The sequence below is a fragment of the Strix uralensis genome, chromosome 5, assembly GCF_047716275.1.
Source record: "Strix uralensis isolate ZFMK-TIS-50842 chromosome 5, bStrUra1, whole genome shotgun sequence".
Classification (NCBI taxonomy): Eukaryota; Metazoa; Chordata; class Aves; order Strigiformes; family Strigidae; genus Strix; species Strix uralensis.
This window is the reverse complement of record NC_133976.1, coordinates 64,410,589-64,431,106: the sequence shown is the minus strand read 5'-3', so window position 1 is coordinate 64,431,106 and position 20,518 is coordinate 64,410,589. Positions and strand designations below refer to the sequence as shown.

Here is a 20,518-nt window from a genome sequence, read left to right as displayed (position 1 = left end):
GGCTGTACAAGCTCTGAATGACATTTTTTCATATTTAACTCCTGTGATGTAGTTAAGGGTTATTTCTGAAGAGCTGCACGAAACTTTTGGGGCAGCTGGAGGACAAGACACTGGATGGTCATGGACAATAGCAACTATAATGAAAAGAACAGCCCCATTTATGTTTTCAAAGCAAAGCTCAAAAATGCACGGCAAGTGTAACTGATACAAAAAATAACCATCACTAGAGCCTGAATTTGCAGAGAGCCCCCCAAAAATCACCTCTGAGGAGAAATCTCTCTTATCATTCACTCAGCCATCAACCACATCAGTGACAATATTTTAAATGTCAATACTGTATTTTACTACTCATCAAGGCATGTAGGGACAAGGAAGCAATAGCATACAATGGAACAGGGATTTCCAAAGAGGGGATGTGTAAGGCAATAGCTATATGAATAAAGATGATTTGTTTTTCAGTTAGCTCCCGAGGAAGGACTGTTGTTCATCTTGAAATTTTTTTACTTAAAAAATTTGGAAAACACTGTAATAAAGCATCAGTACAAAATGTGAAAGATTGAGGACAGACCAAGAATGCTGAAGACATTAATGAAGAAACAGTAGAGACAAATGACAGAATTACAAGTAATACTCAGTCTAAACTCCTCACACAACATGATTATAAAATCAAATCTGCTAGTTATCTGGGATGTCATATATGATTAGCAGTGTGGAAAACCACAGCAGACCCATCTTTTGCAACTAACAATACATGGGTTTCCTGCAGCCTTTTTGTTTTAAAGTCAAGATTTCCTTGAGCAAAAATGCAGTTATTTAAATGTTCTCAAAGAAAAAGTGATTTAAAGCTGTGAATATTCATGTCATCAGCCTGTCAATAACTCATTGACTTGGGATACTAGATTGGTTTGCCAAAATACATATGTACATATGAGTGTGCGTGTGGAAAAATTGATGGGAAAAGAGGAAGTAATTTTCCACTTTTCGTTATCTCTGGAAAACACAGACCTCTTCCATATTTTTACAAGAACATGTCAGTCCCTCGTTGTAACTTGTACACTACAAGGGTCTCCTCTGCAGCCCAGTCCTCATCCGAGGCATGAGGTCTAACTCAGTACATAGCCCAGATGGTTGTCAAAACTCTTGTCGATTTCACCAGGCTTTGCTTCATGCCCCAAAAAGGACAGGAGTCTGAGAAATATGAGCTAGAGACAGCAGGCTGAAGACCCCCAAATTCTGTGAGATCTATTTTACTCTAGCCTTTTGAGATTGCCAAACCTGGGAAAGTAAAGGTAACTTTTTATGACTAGAATGCTATAAAGGGATCTAAATGGGTGAGGCTTAGTGTCCTGTAAGCAAGCAGGCTTTTCACAGAAGAGTCGGTTCACTGGAAAAGTGTCAAATGTAATAAACTCATTTTCTAAAAAAGGTCTATGAAGTATTACTATAAGCTATTGGTAACTGGCCAGGAAACACAAATAAAGACACAAATAGTTTCTGTGCCTTGAAACACTTTAATTTACAGTGTTACTATTAAGAAGTATTACAAACATCTAAAAAAATAGAAAAAAAAATATTAAAAAAATTATTATCCTTGTCACAAATTCTCTCAAGTTTCTTCTCACAGTTGTAAGGCAGCAGTAAGGCCATTATTCAGTGGGGGAGATACCTGGAACACAGGCATACCTGACAGGGGAAGGGCACGGGGTTAGGCAGCAGTCGGGAACATGCTGGTGACTGGGGCTTGTTTTGGGGAGGGAACTGGAGGTGTGGTGTGCTTGCAAGCTACAGCACTGCCCAGTGCCCCCTCTGCCCTTACCCCATGCCCCAGCTGCAGCTCACTAGCCAACCCTCTGGTGTGCCAGTCAGCCCCATTTAGTGTGTCAGGGCAGGGAGAGGCCACTATACACAGTCCTGGAAGTTCATAAACTAGAGACCTTGGGGAAGTGAGGCAAGAGCTGTTTGTACAGACCTGATGTCCAGTGCATGACATCTGATAGATCTGCTGTAAATTATCTTCATCTCTACCGTGTCAGTAACAAGACGTACTGCAGTGCGGGTTGCCAGCCCAAAGGCCAGTGGTCTTTCACCAGGGAGAAATGAGACAAAATACAACTTGCAGCAACAGCAGAATAATTCCATCTGTTCAGATTTGTTTCACCTTGCTGTGCAAACAGAGTCATGCAGCTGGGGCTCATTTACAGCCGCAGTCTCTTCCTCTTTTTTCCCCTTCAGTCCCTTGGCTCCTGGAGACAGGCAGTGTGAGATCTGGCACCACCAAACCCCCTCACAAGGGGAAACCCCAGTCATCTTGCCGAACACTTCATTTTCTGCTTAGAGAGCAAGAAAGGATAAAAAAGCTGCCTGGGACTGGCAAGAAAAACCCCAGGGACCGAGAAACAACAGCAAAGAGAAAGTCAAGGGAGTAGCAAACAGGATGGGTGAGAGACAGAAGAGGACAGGAGACAGAAAATGAGATCCTCTTCCTTGGCATGCCAGGACCTTATGACACACCAGCTCCCTGCCCAGGGCAAATGAGAACACTCCTATTCCATCAGTAAACAAGGAGAGAGAGAAAGCAAGGAAAAAAGACATGTCATCTTAACCATAACTGAGCAGAAATTTTTATTCCAACTGGCTGTACTAACAGTAATAACAACTTCTCAGCTCCCCATGTTCCAATCAAAACTGAATGGTGCTTTCTGCAATACACAGGGCAACTTCCTTTCCAGAAGTCATTATAGTTTTATAGAGTGGCACCTTTGCACTCTACCACAAAGCAGTCTGTTAACAAAGGGAACAGCAGGGGTGGAGCAATGGGAGACTCTCAAATCAAGTATTCATTGATTTCATTTAGATGATCATACAGTATAGAGCAAGCAAAAGGGTTTAGAGTTAATCTTCCTCTGATGGCTTGTGGTACATGAGCAGGGCCCTGGGTGGTCCAGACGCTTTGGATTTTGCTGCTGGGTCTTCCATGGCCTCGTGTAACCTCTGAGACACCACCTCTCCTCCCCAGACTCCACGTGGTGCACACTATAGATTGTGGATAACAGGGATCTACCTCACAGGGAAGGGAGAAATAAAACACCTCAACATTATCACATAAGAGAAACCACCACAGTTAAGTGATCTCTACCACTATTATGTTTGCAGACCTCATAGTAATTTTATTGCTATTTTTGATGTGGCTTTGCTGTTCTTTTATCCCTGATGAAAGCCAGCAGATGACAAAATGACTTGCTAATATTTCAATAAGCTTTACTTCCATTTGTCTTCTTTGTAATTTCTTTCACAGGCAAAGCTTACTCGCAAAAAAATAAAGTGTATGTGTGGGGAAAGTTCAGGTCAGATAAAATGTGTTGCAACAAAACAAAATTAATTTGAGGGGGGTGGGTGTGAAACATCTCTGCAGGCTATGTGTAAACTGCCATGGACAGCTGTTCCTACATGAATCAAACCAGCTCAATGCATATGTTGGTCACATTTGGTTTTTGGTGTACACTGACCATACTGAACATAGGATGCGGACAGCAGTATGCAATCTACTGTTCCACCAGGATGACACAACTGCACTTGTAGCTGCCTCCTATGATTATTGTAAGCAAACTTGTGGAGAGTACAGGATGGAAGGAAATAGGGAGATGATGGAAGTGTCAGACATGATTATGGGAAGATAACAAGAAATTTCAATGGAAAAGGAAGAATAAGAGAGCAGAGTTACTAGGAAGAAAAAGAGAGCAGAGTTACTGCAACTAGTCTTCTTCACAGCATAACAGGGAAGAAGATTCCAGCCACGTGCAATTTCTATGAAAGGCAGATAAAGCACTGCACCCAAACCAAGACCTTACTGGCATGCTCACCAACATAGTATAGACCCAGTCTGAGAGAGATCAAAACAAGCAACAGACCAGCCAGCATATGGATCCCAAATCCACACAGCAAAATAACTGTTCACCTCTAAAAGCCACCAACACTTTAAATACATACAAAATATATATGTAAATTTGAGATAAGAGAGCTGTGAATGGCATACCCTTTTCAGGAACTCTTAGAATCCTTTTGCTATCAAGCACTTTACTTTCTAGGTTTCTCTTCTTATTCAGAACAGTGATTCTCTGCAAACAGCTATCCACTCCTGTCTAATATGTGGCTTTCAAAAGAAAAGGAAGGCTAGCACTAACAAAAGGAGAACTCTTATTTTGGGGGCAAGAGTAGAGCAGAAAGTAGCTCATGGGTTAATACTTGCAGAATGGGCTCATCCTCATCTCCAGGGTCTACCCAAACTACAAGGAAAAAGCTCAGTCTCTGACCTGAAGCATGAGACTTGCATCGCTGGATCCCTCCTCATGTTTTCCCACCCTTAAGTCTCATCTTACACATTTGCAGTATAGTGTCATGGTGTCTTTTGCACTCTGTGACCCCTTAAGCTGGATGCAGTTCACCAACCCAATCTATGATATAACCACTAGCTCTGCTAAATGCAGGTATGGCTTGGAAGATGGCCACACTACAAACACTGCACTTGGAGAGGCTGGGATAAGCCATCTAGCAATCTTCAATGAAGCACATTAAAGAGTCTTGAGTCCTCAGTAGCAACTTGGTATCATGGCTCAGCCTCCACGGTTCAAGCACTTGAGTATGCCCACTATGTGGTCCTCTTAGATGTTACAGTAATAGCAAAGTAAAAAGTCTGTTCATAGTTAATTCTGTTAGCATCCCACCTCTTCAGCAGCTATTTCCACAGCACACAGAAAACCATAACTTGGTCATTCAGAGTCAAAAACATATGAGACTATGTTTGTTTGCATGTAGCAGTAAACAGCTGAAGCTGCAATCTGTCAAATTCACAAAAGACACCATTTCCTAATCTCTGCACGGGTCAAACGTATATACGTTGTGGGGTACAAAACAGGGCAGTTACCAAGTGTGGAGATGGACAGGAACTGAGATGTCTCCCTTCAAATAATTACAGTGGTGAGATTTTCCAGGTTTTTCAATCATGCTGTTGAATGTTCGCCTCACCCTCCAATTAGGAGAGCAAAATGTCTTTTAAAAAAAATAATTTAGGGGCACAGGAACAGAGAGAAGCGAAAGTAAAATGGTGAGTTGCTCTTTCCAAATCTGCATTATGGCTACTGTCCTCAGGAAAGCACTTTCACCTGGCACCTACGAAATAACAGTTCCCAGTGGAAGAGCAAAAGGGTAAAAATTTCATCTCTCTCCTCATCAGACATTCACAAATAATGCTGCTTTACTCAGCCAACTAGCAGCTAAATGGTGCTCTGCAGACAGACTCACAGAAAGAAAAGGTTGGAAAGATCAAATTCATCTAAGGCTATCACAAACCATCATTCATAAAACAAATTCTAAAAATCCTTGCCCATACATAATGGCAGAGAAACAATTTCTTTAATCCCAGGTTGATCAGATGCTTACCCATGTGCAGGTCTGAAGGTGTTTTACTCCTGTAAGACTACGGGTGGTCGTAAGTAAACGATCACCTCACTTTTGGTGTAGAAAAGCATAATCAGATGTTAAAACTAAATTTCACAGCTTTTAATTTTAATCAGCTGCCTCAGAAAAAGTGCAAGGTGGACCTCATTTTCAGTTTTCTGCACCATGTTAAATAAGTGAAATAAAGAGGATGGCAACTGAGGTAGCTCTGCCTATTTGTAGGTTACAAATTCAGATCCTGCCTATTCTGGAAAACTCTATGATGACTGAGATACCTAATTAAACTATGACATCAGAGGAGATGAGAGTTAAAACCAAGCAACTGTGAGGAACAGGCATATTTTGACATTCTGTTTAATGCTCTTTATTTTTGTTAACCTGTAATTACTTCAATGACTACTGAACAATTGAGAGGGATAAAAAAGTACATCTTTGTTAGAAAAGATGCCCCCACTGTTTTTAATTAATGTTTAGGATTTCACAATGCAGATATCTGAGACCTATTAAAACTACTCTGGTAATATTAAGTAAGACCAGACTTCACTTTCATGATATTTCCAAGGTTACACTCACTTCCCCTCAAAACAAACAAACAAAGCAAGTTTCTCCTAGCTTAGAGTAAAATGTTTCAGTTGTGCTTTCGATTTAAGAAAAAAGTGCACTTTGGTTCATTTGAAGGTCACCTCTAATGGAAAAGCCCCATATCTGCCTCCAGAGCAAGCCTTCACCCACAGCAGACTATTGCAACTCAACACTTGGTGTAATTCAGCTTCCTTAATACGGGGAGTTTGCTGAAAGTAAACACAAAGTAAGTAAAAATACAAAGTAAGTAGCTACATTACATACATTTCTGAGCACACAATACGTATGCATTGCAGTTGAGGGCAACTGAAAGTGCAGTCTACTTTGAAGAGTGACTTTGTAAAGATGGCACTGTGTGGTTCCACATTTATTGTCTCTCTCATGGCTTCTGGATTGAGTTTACTGAGTTTATAAGCAAAATGATTTTTAATTCTACTTAACGCTCCTCCATGCAATTTTGATTGAAAAGCTTTAAGTCAAGCTGCACTCTTTTTTGCCCATATATCATCACTCTTAATGAAGACTGCATGCCAAATGCAAGTGGGGAGCTCTAGGGTAAGAGTATGGTTTGAGGGCAACAGGTCAAGTTCTCTACTAGTGTAAATCAGTACTGCTTGCCTACTTTCAGCAGAGGCATTCCCACACAGACCAGCTGAGGAAATGGCTAAATGAAGACCCACTTTTAAAGTGGGAAGCTAAGTAACTGTCCCGCTGGTGATACAGAACCAAAGGACAACTGAAGTCATTCTCCACAGCCCATGTTGCTTCAGATAGCAATAAAAAGGTACTATGTTTATCACTAATACAGAACTGCAAATAGAGCCTGAGAGCAGAGAACGTCTTAAACAGTATGTCATTGTCCCACAGCCAATTTTCAGAGTAAAACCACAGACTAATGTGAAGATTTCACAATGCAGGCATTTGACAAAGAAAGGATATTTCTTCTGGTGTAACGTTTGGGCCCTGACACCAATACAACATATTTCCCAATGACAAAAAAATCTTGTAAACCACAAAACACAAGGACACAGGATTGCAGAAGTTAAAGATAGAAGAAGAAACCCACAAAGCAGAAATAATAAGGCCACCTGTGCTCTAATGAAATGCACAGTCACCACAGCCAAACAGGATATATCCCTCATTAATATTACGTATAATAAAACACATACACATGTATAGTAAACACTTAATCTTACTCTAGAGAAGCAGAACAAGAAAAATTAAAATAAGCTAAAACCTTTGTGCCCAGCCTACAGTAAAAGCTCTAGCCTGAATTGTAGCAGTTCTTAGCAACCTAAGTCAACAGGACACCTGAGGGAAAACAGAAGTCCCCATGTAGATTCCTATCAAAGTCAAGACAGGTTTCTGAGGTGAATGCTTCCAAGAAGAAGGGGAGAAAAAGAAAACATTGAAGGACAAGTTGCCAAGGTTTTAACCTGAGACCTAACAACAAAGCACAAGTTGCCAAGGTTTTAAGCTAAGACCTAACAACGAAGCACAAGTTGCCAAGGTTTTAACCTGAGACCTAACAGCAGCCACAAACATTTGTTTAATCTTTCAGGTGCTCATTAGTGTCAAGCCCTTGCAGCAGCCTCCATATTGTCTCTCTATACTGCAGCTGGCTGAAGGTAGAGTTATATACCATCCTAATGAGCTGCAAGGAGGGTGATGTGTGTCATTGGCTTCTGTTTCAATCTTGGCTAGTGTAAAAGCCTTGCAACAGCTTCTGATTCTGCTGACATTTAATTAGCCGGTGTCATTTTGATGCCATAGCCTGTCTCATCAGGATGATAACTACAAAACAACATGTGGAGCATAGAAGTTCTACGAGAAGCTTCAAGTCTGGCAGCCAAGGATACGAGTCCCCTGACAGTCACGGTTCCTGGGACTGGTCCCCATTAGCCCTTTGTTTTGGCACTGCTATCAGCAAGAGCTTCTCTGTTAAGGAGAAAGAAACAAAAAGCCCATCAAAACAGCAAACCTCAGCAAGGCCTTGCAAAAAACTACGTCCTTTACCTTGAAAAATTCTACCCATCCTGCAGAAATGGAGCATCCTCATTGCACAAATTCACAGCTATTTATCCTGAAGGACAGGTTTATCCTAAAGGATAGATTTGATCATCCTCTAGCCTCAAAAGGTAATCCTGTTTATTTAAATATGTATAGTATTTTTCTCCATTTGCCATCAGGTGCTTGGGAAGACAGTCTCCAATAATACCTGCCAGTTGCTGCTTGCTCACATCAGCTGCAAAATTTGAAAATGGTCATTGCTACACAAAATGTGACTGATCTATATTTTCACTCAATATAACCAGTGATTCTGGTACAGTCCATGCATTTACACCAGATAAGCTCAGATCTTTTTGTATTTGGGTCTTTTTCCAAAATCCTATTCTTATACACTAAAGACACCACTTTTTTTTAGACTGTACCTCCCAGTCAGAGATGTATAAAAATTCAAATGAACCAAGTCATTTTGTTCATGGAACAGAATCTACTCAAAATCTTTATCAATAGAATCTAGGCACAACCTAATGCTTTGTGAAGACAGACACTTACGGGACTAATGAGCCACAGCTCCATTTCCGAGCAAAACATCTACCTGAGGCAGAGGATGGGCAGAAAATGGTCAACAAGCTTAAAAATTCATGGAACCAGTGTGGTCCCCAGATGTAAGCTCTTCTGGAGGGATCCTTGATGGAGCTGAAAGCTGCTTCCCAACTGGATGAGGATAAGCCTATCTTTTAGAGCAAAATGCTCTGGGAACTCACAGCTCCCATAAGGACAGGGAGATCTCTTTTAGGCAAATGTTATGGGCCAGTAATGGCAACACCACCATCAAGGGTGAAGGTATTCTTGCAAGACTTTTCCACTTGGCTTCTGTTCATTTCTTTTCCATGGTATAACCATGATATTATCATTTCAGCCAGTTGATGCCCACTGCAGACTACTGGGGGTTGTAACGGATTCTACCTGTTCCCTATCCTAAATAGCCTTCCAGGTGTTTCTTTGCTGTGTCTTATAGAAGGTGCTTGTCAATGCACAGTATTAAGTAATTAGTTTCTGCCTTCATCAACATTTCTTTTTAAATGGTCAAATTTCACCCCAAATTTATCCCTGACCACAGTCATACTTACTTCATGCAGAAAACTGTTTTGTTGGCCTGGGACAACCCAGTCAGTTCAGAAAGCTTTGGATTCTCATACTAAAGGACAAATTACATGCAGCAATCCTATCTCACATTTCAAAAATTACTACCTACAAGAAAACTTAAGCCTTACAATACCTCCCTCAAACAAATGCACACAGTGGTATCCATTATCTTATGAAAGCTCTTCTTGCCTTAACAATCCATAATATTAGCAGCACAGGAAAGTTTATTTGAAAAATATATGTTATGATGGTTTCTTTAAAAGACTCTTGGAGTACTAATGTGCTCAGTGATTATGCACTTCTCAACTGTACTACCCGATAAACACCAATTTTCCTCATTAGTAAAGTAGCTGGGATCGAGTGAGCATAGGAGGAAAGCCAGTGTAGCAGTTAAAGCAAAGCTCTGGGGATCAAGCAAGCTGTATTCGCTTCCCGTGACAGCTAATGACTTGCTGTCTATACCTTCTTCTGGCTTGGTGTCTTTACCTGTAACACTGGGTAATACCACCTACTTTAAGAGAGGGGGAAACAAAATTAATGAAAGCTTTTAACTGCTTCAAAATCCTATAAAAAGGAAGATTACTTCTTTAAAAATTTCTGAAACCACTAGTATTATTGTCATTTATTTGTTCTGTTGTAGTGTATAAGAGTCCCAGAGCCACGCAGTACTAAGCAGAGCACTGATGTGGAAAATAAAGGTGGTCCCAGCCCTTGTTGTACTCAAACCCAGTGAAAGATATAGAATGACACACTAATCAAATGACACAAAACCAAAAGGCTTTGTGCTTCTTAGAATTTTACATATTTGTATAGCTAAATTTTTTTAAACTGACTCTGGTTTCTCCTTAATGAATGTATCATGTCCAAGTCTCATTATGAAAACAGTCCTATTTCAAATGTCAAAAATAGCAACTTTTTTAACAATAGCCTGTAGTGTACCCCTACTCCCAAACTATAAATCTCCATCAAATATTACCATTTTAATTGCCTAGTTAGCAAATACTCTTCATGTGTGTATGCTAATATGTAATATACTGCATGAAATAAACATGGCAATAAGACATTAGTTTGATAAATCTTGCCAAGTTTGATAAAGAAATCTCGATTCTGCTGTTAATATATTAACAACTATATAAGGCTGAACAACTTATTTTTCTCAGTCCATTTAAAATTGGAACCAGAGAAAAAGGAATACGACTTACTCATGATGTCCAATTGCTACAGTATGTTTAGTAGTACCTGCAGCAAGAACCTTACAATCCACAGCAAATCCTATCTCTTCTCCCTTGGTTTATTTTAAGAACTTATAAATGGAAGAACACTTCCAACTGTGTTAGTCTATCAGAAGATAGCCTGATTCATGCTTGTGTTCATTTATGCTATATACCTGTATTGATATCAAGCAGCGTTAATTTCTTCTAACCTTATGGGGTGGAGGAAATTATTTTTCATTAAATCTTGGTGCCATCAAGAAATTATATAAATATAAGTAGTTTTGATACTCTGTTGGGATTTAAGTAAGTTTGTAGCTCAACCTCTTAAAAAAACCAACAACTTCTATTTGCCTGGAGGTTACAAAGGTATTGTGGAATTTAAGACCTACTACACTCCCTCTCCAGCAAAGCATTTAAGCATATGCTTAAAATTGAGCAGTTGAGTAAACATTTTGCTAGCCTGAGAGCACAGAACATGCATCATGAAAGGGGTGACATGTTAGGTCAGTACCCCTATATTTCTGCAACAGCTTTGGGAACCAAAATGGAGGAAGTCAAAAGGCATTGAAAATTTGAAAATTTTGTTACAGTATTAAAATTTGCTTCCCTACTCCTTACACACTCACATCCTTCTAGATCAAGAACATGTCTACACAGCTCTACAGGCAGATGAAAGTGCATTCTTCCCATGCTGCAAGCTGACTAGAAGCTATGTAAAGTTATTTCACATTCTTCTGAGCCTCATGAATAAAGCCCCTGCTGGAAGGTACAGTGTATTAGCTTGGGCCTCATGCCTCATTTGGACAGTTTGCATCTTGCTGAAAAACACAGAGAAACACTCCAAGGTATCTTCTGTTAGCAGAAGCACATATATACATGCATGCTAGCTACAGAAGCCTATGGTTATAACCAGGGCCTTATCCTACTTCATAGTAAATGTAAAGGGGTCATGAACCTCACAGAAATACTACTAACTCCAAGAAAGCTTTTTTTAGTTTACAAACTACCAAAATACTTTGCTATAATTAACAGGTAGCAAGCTCAAGCAGTCATCCAAAAAGCTGGAGCATTTCTTTAGCCTTCTATGATTTCTGTTTTTTTGGTTAGCTATTTAAAAACTTGATTTTCCTACACTAATGCTTCTGCACATAAGAAGTTAGGATGAAACTTTTTTGTGCTACTATGTCAGAAGCTTTTTTAATCTCTACAAAGACATCATATCAAGATGAAGTCTCTTTGTGGACAGCCTTACTAACTTTGCAAAACAAAGTGTAGCCTGCTTTAACAGGATCTTTTAAAAGGACAGCAATAAAAATACCACATCAATTTATTTTGACTGAGGCTTGAAAAGAAGAAGTATAAAAGCTGATGGAACTATCCATAACATACCACTGGCATTCACCCGAGACTACTGTAAGAAATTAGCAATGTCAAGTTCAAGGCTTGGCTCTGAGCATGACATTTGAACAATACAAAGAAAACAGAATCTCCTCCGTGAATTTTCAAGAGAATTGTGAATGCTCTCTATCTAGCAATAATAGGCTTATTTTTCCAGGATGTGAAGTCAAGCACCAGTTTGAGTCACTCCTCCACAAGTGGCTGTAGAAGAGCTACATCTGAAAGGGGTCCCTACCCCAAAGCCAGGCTGCAGAGCTGGGGTGCAGCTCAGGGTAGTTCCTCATGGATAAGTCAGTTCTGCTTTCTCTCAGTGGTGCTCCCTTCTCCTCCCTGCTCATAGTATGTCAAATGGGAAAAGTGAGGAGCAGCAGTGTCCAGACAGCCTGAAGTCAGTGCAGGGGAAGCAGCACAGCTATGGCACATGGCAGGCTGGAGGAAGATGAAGAAATTAAGGAAAGAAAAGAGAGGACAGAGAAACATGTGGAAGAGATGTGGTAACTGTCATGACATGGCATATTTAACAGTCAGTGTCTCACCATCATGTCCCAGGCTGCTGTGCCCACACACCTCTGTGGTATGCACAGTATACAGTATAATAATATACACTATACAAGTATGCACATGCACTTGGATATGTGTGCCTGCATATGCATTTGGGATAGGGGTTGGGAGGCTGTAAAGGAGATTTAGTAACAGAAATCTCAGCCTTGCTTGTGACATATTTATAACTTTCTATGCACTTTGGGTCAAACATTTACAAGAATGCCTTTTGCTTCTGGTAAAATCAACCACAGGAAGGGCAAGGAAGGATGTAGTGGTGGCAAAATGCAGAACCCACCATTGCCCTGAAGAGTGCAACGACAAAAACTGAAAGTCTGAGCTCCCCAAAATAAACTGTCTGTGTTTGAGGGCTGTAACAGCAAAAAGAGGAACTCTTGGTCTTGATTCTGCTATTACAGAGGGACCAAAAAGCTGTAAGTAGAGCAAGTGGTCACAAGCAAGTGTCAGGAAAGCAACTGAAGAGCCACACTGGTTGTATAAAAAAATAAGTCAGATGAACTGTGAAACTGTAAGGAGCACAACAAAGAAATATTATGTAAATCAGGTCAGCTAAGCCAAGCGGAAGGCCCAGGCACCAAAAATCCACTTTGACACAGCAAAGCATAACACGGTGTTTGGAGAGTGGAGCCAGCAAAGGAACCTGGCAACAATGGCCTTACTGAGACGGGACGATGCTCGTATCCTGCCCATCCCAGTGGGAGCAAAAGGGCACACATGGAAAGAGTTTGGGGTCAAAGATCAGCAGTCCTGTGCCAAGAATCATAGCTTTTCATTATCAGAGGGGAGAGAAAGGCCCCAAATTGCCTGCCCTTCCATTGCTTTGTTTTCATACAGGGCTTGACATGGGTGCACAGCTATTGCAAACACACACACATACTGTGTTACAGAAATGCAAGAAAAGGAAAACAGTCCTTTTTTTTGTAAAAAGATGGATATTTTTACAGCGTACAGAGCAATCACACCATTTAATTCTACAGAACAGGAAGGAGCTCAGTAAATTGCTGTAAAAATATTCAGCCTTATGCAACCAAAATGTCGACTATGGATCAGGTTTGGAATAGCTGTGGAGTGGTATCACGGACCTCCCCAGCACCCTGAATATGTAGCTAGGGACAGAGCTTAATCTACACCTCAGCTAGCTAGTGTACCTTGGTAGTGACCTCTTTTGTAAAATGACCCCAGCAGTCACTTCATATATAGTTTTAGACCTATATTCTACTCCCCCAAACTTATTTTCCATTGTCACAAACCCCATTAAGTCATTTAACACAAGCTGTAAGCAGAAGACATAAAATAACATTTTGATTTGGCAGGCATTTAAATTTTCATTATAAGCATTCATACAAGGAGCAAATAGTCACACAAGGTATGAAGCTACAAATGCTTTCTAAAAATTCTATCATCTTTGATGGTTATTTTATGTACAGTCCTACATACAGCACAAGAGTAGAACATGGTCAACACAACAACAACATAATAACAAAACTGACTTATTTAAATATGCTGCAAGCATATGAGCATAACTCAGTAACTGTTTTTTCATTCCTTGTTTGAAAGAAACATTGCATAATACTACTGTAACTATAGATTGCTTTTTTTCTTTTTCTATTGAGTATTCAATTCCTAACAATACTTAATAAGCATAATGAATGTAGAACACTCCCTATCCCCATCTGTTTATTTCTTCTTACTTAGTAAAAAGATTTTTTTTTAAATTTGGCCCTTATATGAAATACCAAATGCTGTAATTTATAATATAATCAAGAAATATGCGGTCTTTACTTTTTTAATTTAAAAAATATTTTCAACAGTCTCAACATAATTGAAAGATAAACTATTTTTGATACCAAATGCTCTGAAGAATTAATATCGCATCAAATAAAAACCTTCAGTGCACATTCTACCTTTACCAGTAGATAAGCAAAAGTGATCAGAAAAAGCTTGAGGGCATTACAACATAATTCGAAAGGAGAAAACAGTAAAAAGGCCCAACTATTCTTATTGGCTAACTAATATATCTAAAATAATAGGAATCTTCTCAATTCAAGTTCATTTGGTATCACAACTGAAGTTAGTATTTAAAATACACAATAATGACATCATGATTTATGATTTGATTGATGAGCTGTTAATGCTAAAAGAAGACAAAGCTAAGTGAACATTAACCATTTTGCTCTACATTGTTATTTCACACAAATAGAGCCTACCAAATCTCGTAGAGTGCCTACACATACAGTGAGACTGCTTGCTTGTCCTACTCTCAGCAACCTTCCATATAAAGTCATGTTGTACACAAACATGAGCCAGAAATCACAAGATGGAAAAACTACCCTTTTTGATCAGACACGTTTTTTGTGGAGTTTAACCACGTAACACTTCTCTGGAAGCAATCACACACAAATAAGACATACCTGATGTGCCAAAATATAGATGTTATGGCCAACATCTTTTGGGGAGATGCCATCATCTCCGTTCTCCTCCTCATGGTCACATTCGAGGCCTTGGTTATATGCATTCTTCATCACATCCACCTGTAACACAAACACAACCAGGAAGAGATGAAGTAAATGTCATTCTTGGTGAAAAAGCACACCGTGTCTGAACACACTCGCTTTGCTCAGCTCAAGCCTGGATGGGTGTCCTGCAGTTCTGCAAGAAGAGAGAGCAGTCTGAGAAACACTTTCTGATAAAAACAAGCTTGAAGTATTTGTGAAGCTCCAAACTGCTACCTTTCTCATTAGAAAAACTGTAATCCTGAGAAAGGAACAGGAATGCTGAGCCTTTGTGAGCACATATTTTCACAAATGCTTTTAAAGACAGATCTACAGATATGGCAGGTAGTGCTGTGCGGCACTGAGAGTGCAGCCATGATCTCCCTCTGGGCTAGAGCAGGCTGCAATGTCACTCAGCGTTCTCCAAACAGTTTAGCAGCAAAAAAAAAAAACAAAACCTAAACCAAAAAGGAAAGGAAGATACAGATCTGGGCAGGATGCTGGGGAAATTCAGAAATACTCAGAAGCCTTTTACAGGCCCAATGCGGGAGGGAAATCCTCCATTCCCCGTGCAGGTCTTGATCCTGCAGTTGTACCTTAGGGATGGCCTCATCGTGCTGGTATGGCACCTTAGCGGTGACGCCCTGAAACCTGCAGGCCACTGGGCTCTGCCTAAGGGCAGGGCTGATGCCCACAGATCTCCCCACAAAACAGGTTTTTCAGTCACTGCTGTTACATGGTCAGCTGGATTAGAAACAGTTTCTCCAGATTTCCAACTTATTTAAAATTCCTAGAGACCTACACAAGCATCACAGTTGTTCCAAAATACAGCAACAACTGTTTGTAACTCTCTTTGTTCATGAGACACATATATATAACATACATATATTTTATATATGTCTACACACACGTTTCTGTTAGCACTGTTTCACAAACTGTACAAGCTTAATTTGCCAGCCCCTCACAAAGTGTACTTGAAGACAGTCTACCAGAGTATGATAATTTAGTTAGTAAACAATTACAGAAAAGTGCTCGGAACTGATAAAAATAATGAAGTCGTAAAGACTGAAATCATGCATGCTTGATCTTTTTAAAGTACTTTTTGTGAATTAGTACTGTACTGATACATTGTGACACTATATGCTGCCAACACTTTTCATCTTAGATGCAGATAATTTTAAAAATGTTTTAATGACAGATTTTTTTTCAGCCAAAAGATTTATGAATATGCAGAAGTTTTCTCACCAGTTCCCTTGGTCTCATGTTGAAAAGGATTCTTTCTGCATTCTCGCTGTCATGCCTGCTTTCCATAATAGCCAGCAAAAGCTTGGAGGCATTGTTCTAGAGAAACAAAACCACGTTAATGCAAATTTAAAAATCTATTTCATGGATTAACGACCCTTGCATTTGTTTTAATTGAGATTACGAGGACCACTTTTTTAGTGGACAAGATTTTAAACAACTCACATCTTTTATTTTACTGACATATTTAATAGGGTTTCTCTCCCATTTTAATGTCAGTAAGGCTAACTAACCCTGCATGTTATATTGGAAGAAGTATTTTAAATATTGAAAAATAGTTAACTTAAATACAGAACCTTGTTCTATACTTGCACAAGAACTCCCATTTCCTTTTCTTATTGCCCACCTAGCAATTTTTCACAGAATCACAGAATGATCTAGGTTGGAAAAGACCTTGAAGATCATCCAGTCCAACCATTAACCTCACACTGACCGTTCTCAACTACACCATATCCCTCAGCACTATGTCGACCCTACTCTTAAACACCTCCAGGGATGGGGACTCCACCCCTGCCCTGGGCAGCCCATTCCAACACCTAACAACCCATTCTGTAAAGAAATACTTCGTAATATCCAGTCTAATCCATGGCTTTCTGTTAAAACAATACTCAACAGAGGTAATTACAAAATGTATTACCTGAAAGGTTTCACCATTCAGGCAGGTTTCCTTCCCTTTTGTTTTTTTATAAAGTCTGACAGGTTATTATTTGAAAGGCTATAAAATAAACTGTTTTCATACATTCCTAGAATTTTGTTTCACTACCAAATATTCCTGGGGGAACGTATGAAGATATTCTTTACTTTGTCAAGCGGCTGCTTTTCACCGAGACCTCTCCCAAGGATTAAATAGCATGAGCTTTAGCAGCAGTAACCCAGTAGTGCCTTAGACTAGTGCCAGAGACCTGTCCGACTTCCAGTTAAATCAGCTGCTGTGAACAGGAAAGGAAGAATGGTTTTGGAGGTTTGACTGCTTTCTGGCAGAGCATGGCTGCCTTGGTTCACCTGCCACAGCATAGCCTCATCATCCTCTGTTACAGACTGAGCTGTGTGAATACTTGGAAGTAGACTGCAGTCCCATGATACAGGTAGGGGCCAGTAAAATTCTCAACCCACCGTAAAACCTCTTTCTCAGCTGCTTATTGCCAGACATCAGCAATTCAAACCGAATTTTTTTGCAGCAAGGGTGTGCCTCAGATAATTAGTATGGCTAATTTTTGAAGAAAAGATTTCAGCAGCTTTTGGGACCAAGGCAAAAAGAAAGATGTTATTTTCTGGATGTTCGAGCAACTTCTGGTTTAAGCAGCCTTTTTATCTCCAGGTTTTGATAGCAGAGCTGAAAATCTGCATCACTAGAGGCCAAGATGACACAATCATGCAAGTTGTAGTCCCCAGGGAATCCCAGCTGAATTTGTCCAACTCATAAGCCTGTTTTTTAATTACGATTTGAATACTATACTGCAGAAACTTGTTGGAATTCTACAGCTAAAAGCCCTCAGAGTTTCTTCTTGGTGGCCACAGAATCACAACAAAATCATGCAAGTTGGATCACAAAATCCCACATTTGGGGCTCTCTTTTGCACTGATCTTTCAGCAGTCCAACCCCCTGCTCAAAATAGGTTGCTCAGGGCTGTGTCAAGATGAGGTTTGAATGTCTCTAACTGGAGGACTGGAGGATTAGAAGTCAGCAGCAGAAGGAAGGAGAAGATGAAAGGTCAGATGAATAGAATGAGGATTTATGCATGACAGGGGAACGACCTTCTGGGAGAGGAGGTTGGGAGTTGAGTGAGAAACCAGGAGAGAGGAGACTGGGCTTGCCAACACAAGGATGAGATAAAGAACAATGGATGAGAAGAAAAGACCGGACTGGGACCAGCTAAAGGAGAACAGGACTCCGTATGGATTTTTCCATAGCTCCCCTTTCCTTTTGCTCCAGAATCAAACCAGCATCATCCAAAGATCTAATCATACTCTTTACCTCGCAACGTACATTGCAAAAGTTTAACATGCACAGTGAATGAGACCAGGTGGAGGGAAAGGACAGCATTTTAAGACAGCTGACAGGGTGCTGCTCTGAGAAACTGGATGCTCCCTTTTCTGCTGCAGTTTTCCCTTACAGTGGTGACCAAGTCAGTTGCGGTAGCATCAGCAGAATCTCAAACTAAGGAGAAGGGAAGGGGGCAAGACAGGCTGTGGGGTAGCTTGAGAAGGAAGGGGAAGAAACAATGGAGTCTATGCACCAGTCTACTCACTTATGGATGAGGAGGACTTTAAAGCTATTTCCCAGTGCAGACAAACCTGGGGATGGAGAGAGGCCTGCTGCAGCTTCCAGGAAGTGAGGAAAAGTAGTGAGTTGGTAGGACTTTGTGTGATCATGTCCTGGTTTAACCAGGATAGGGTTAAGTTTCCCCAGCAGTGGGGGGGGAGCTCTAGCCGGGTTATTCAGATACCATGCGGACGTCACATCCTGGCAGGTCACATTTTCCTGGCGCGGGAGCGCGGTGCACTCGTGGTTTTGTACATCGTGCTTCAAACTGCTGTATTTGGTAGCTATTTTGCTCTGTTCATTGCTATCACTATTACTGTTATTGTTGTTGGTTGTTGTGTTGCTATTGCACTGTTGTATTAAACCTTTCCTTATTTCAGTCTCGGGGCTTTGTATTTCACTCCCTTTGTGGGGGAGGGGCAGCGGCCGCGTGGTCTCAGACCCCGGCAGGGGCTAAACCACCACAGATCAACAGCCAGCTTCTTGTCACTGACTCTGCAAAAGTAGCACGCCATAGCCTAGAATTACAGCAGGCAGGCACATCCTCCATTTTTTTTTCTCTCTGATCACTTGCACCTGACATTGAGATGCTCATTTGACTACCTGTTCCTCATTTTCTGCATGCTTTGAGACCCTAGGATCTGATTTCCATTCCCAGATATCAATGAGGAAAAGAGGTCCACTACTTGGAAAATACAGTATAAAGTTCTTCATAACACATTAGTACTGCGAAAAATCAGTTCCCAGGTGCTACAAACAGGACAGCCCAAAGTACTTCTGGCATTCATTTCTCTTTACTTGGGTTCCCATCTCATCTTATTTGTGTCACTCCTCATAAGAATTTTGGAAAAATAAATTAACCTGTGAAACAATTAGATAAAGCAGAATAAGGTGCTATGAGAAAAGCCAAACATACACTCGCATTAGACTCTCTCTACCCTTAGACTGACAATGTCTCTTCATCCTGCCACTATAAAAAGTGGCAGATATTGAGGTCATACTGTGTGCCAGGACTTAAATGCTGGTCAGTAAGGAAGGTCAGGGGGTCATACTCAAAATAACGAGGCAGAACAGAACATTGGCCATCTGTGCACTCAGTGAACACTGTCTACCCTGCTCACTAAATGATTTGGGAGTCCCGTGGAAAATATAATCCATGAAGATGTAATTAAATACCACATCACAAACTATATGCAAAACAAGCTAAATTAAGATGGCACAGGAAAATATAATTCTGAATTTCCTTTGCTTTGGTTGGGGGGTATGAGTTCAACGTATAATGTTCCCCAAAAACAGTGTCTGAGCTTGTTTGCATATGTAAGCATGCCTATACACTTTGTATTCTGTATTTGCACTGCAAAATTTATGTATTTGCAACTTAAGAGTCGCCTATGAACACTGACAGATTGTCAATGTTAAACATTACCTGATAAACTCAGTGCTATATTATTTCTATGTGTTGCCACTCAAAAGAAAAGCTGGTTCTTCTTAGTTTGGATCTAATTCTTGACAGCACATCTGGCCCAGCACTGTGTCCAGTTCCGGGCTCCCCAGCAAGAAAGATAGGGGCTTACTGGAACGAGTCCAGTAAAAAGCCACAAAGATGATTAAGGGAAAGGAGCATTTTACATACAATGAGCAGCTGAGATGGCACTGTTCAGCCTGAAGAAGAGAGGGATCAGAGGGAACTTATCAATGTGATAAATACCTGATAGGAAGGAATGAAGAAGAGGGAGTCAGAGTCCTCTCAGCAGTGCCCAGTAAGACGACAACAAGCAATGTACACAAGAAACACATTAAATTCCATCTGAACACAAGAAAACACTTTTTTACCATGAGAGTGATCAAACACTGGAATAGGTTTCCCAGATGGATTGTGGAGTCCAACCGTACATGATCCTGGGAAACCTGCTTTAGCTGACCCTGCTTGAGCAGGGGGGGTTGGACAAGATGTCCTCAAGATGTCACTTCTACCCTTAATGACTGTGATTCTGTAAAATCAGAATCATTTCCATAGTTTGAACCTTTGGTATCATTCACCACAATTTTTGCTATTTAACTAAAAGTAAGGCATATATAGCCTCCTGTGAACAGGGTCA

The 20,518-nt window shown here is 40.4% G+C and overlaps 1 protein-coding gene across 5 annotated transcripts in view; it reads right to left on the bottom strand.

Moving 5' to 3' along the window:
* ITPR2 (inositol 1,4,5-trisphosphate receptor type 2) overlaps positions 1 to 20,518 on the bottom strand; it is a 283,724-nt gene that overhangs the window by 61,053 nt on the left and 202,153 nt on the right. For all 5 annotated transcript variants that reach the window (XM_074871358.1, XM_074871355.1, XM_074871356.1 and 2 more), the window contains 2 exons: positions 16,100 to 16,195; positions 14,774 to 14,893 (listed from right to left, as the gene is read on the bottom strand). In XM_074871358.1, the coding sequence (XP_074727459.1) occupies positions 14,774 to 14,893; positions 16,100 to 16,195 (216 nt within the window). The remainder of the gene's footprint in view (positions 1 to 14,773; positions 14,894 to 16,099; positions 16,196 to 20,518) is intronic.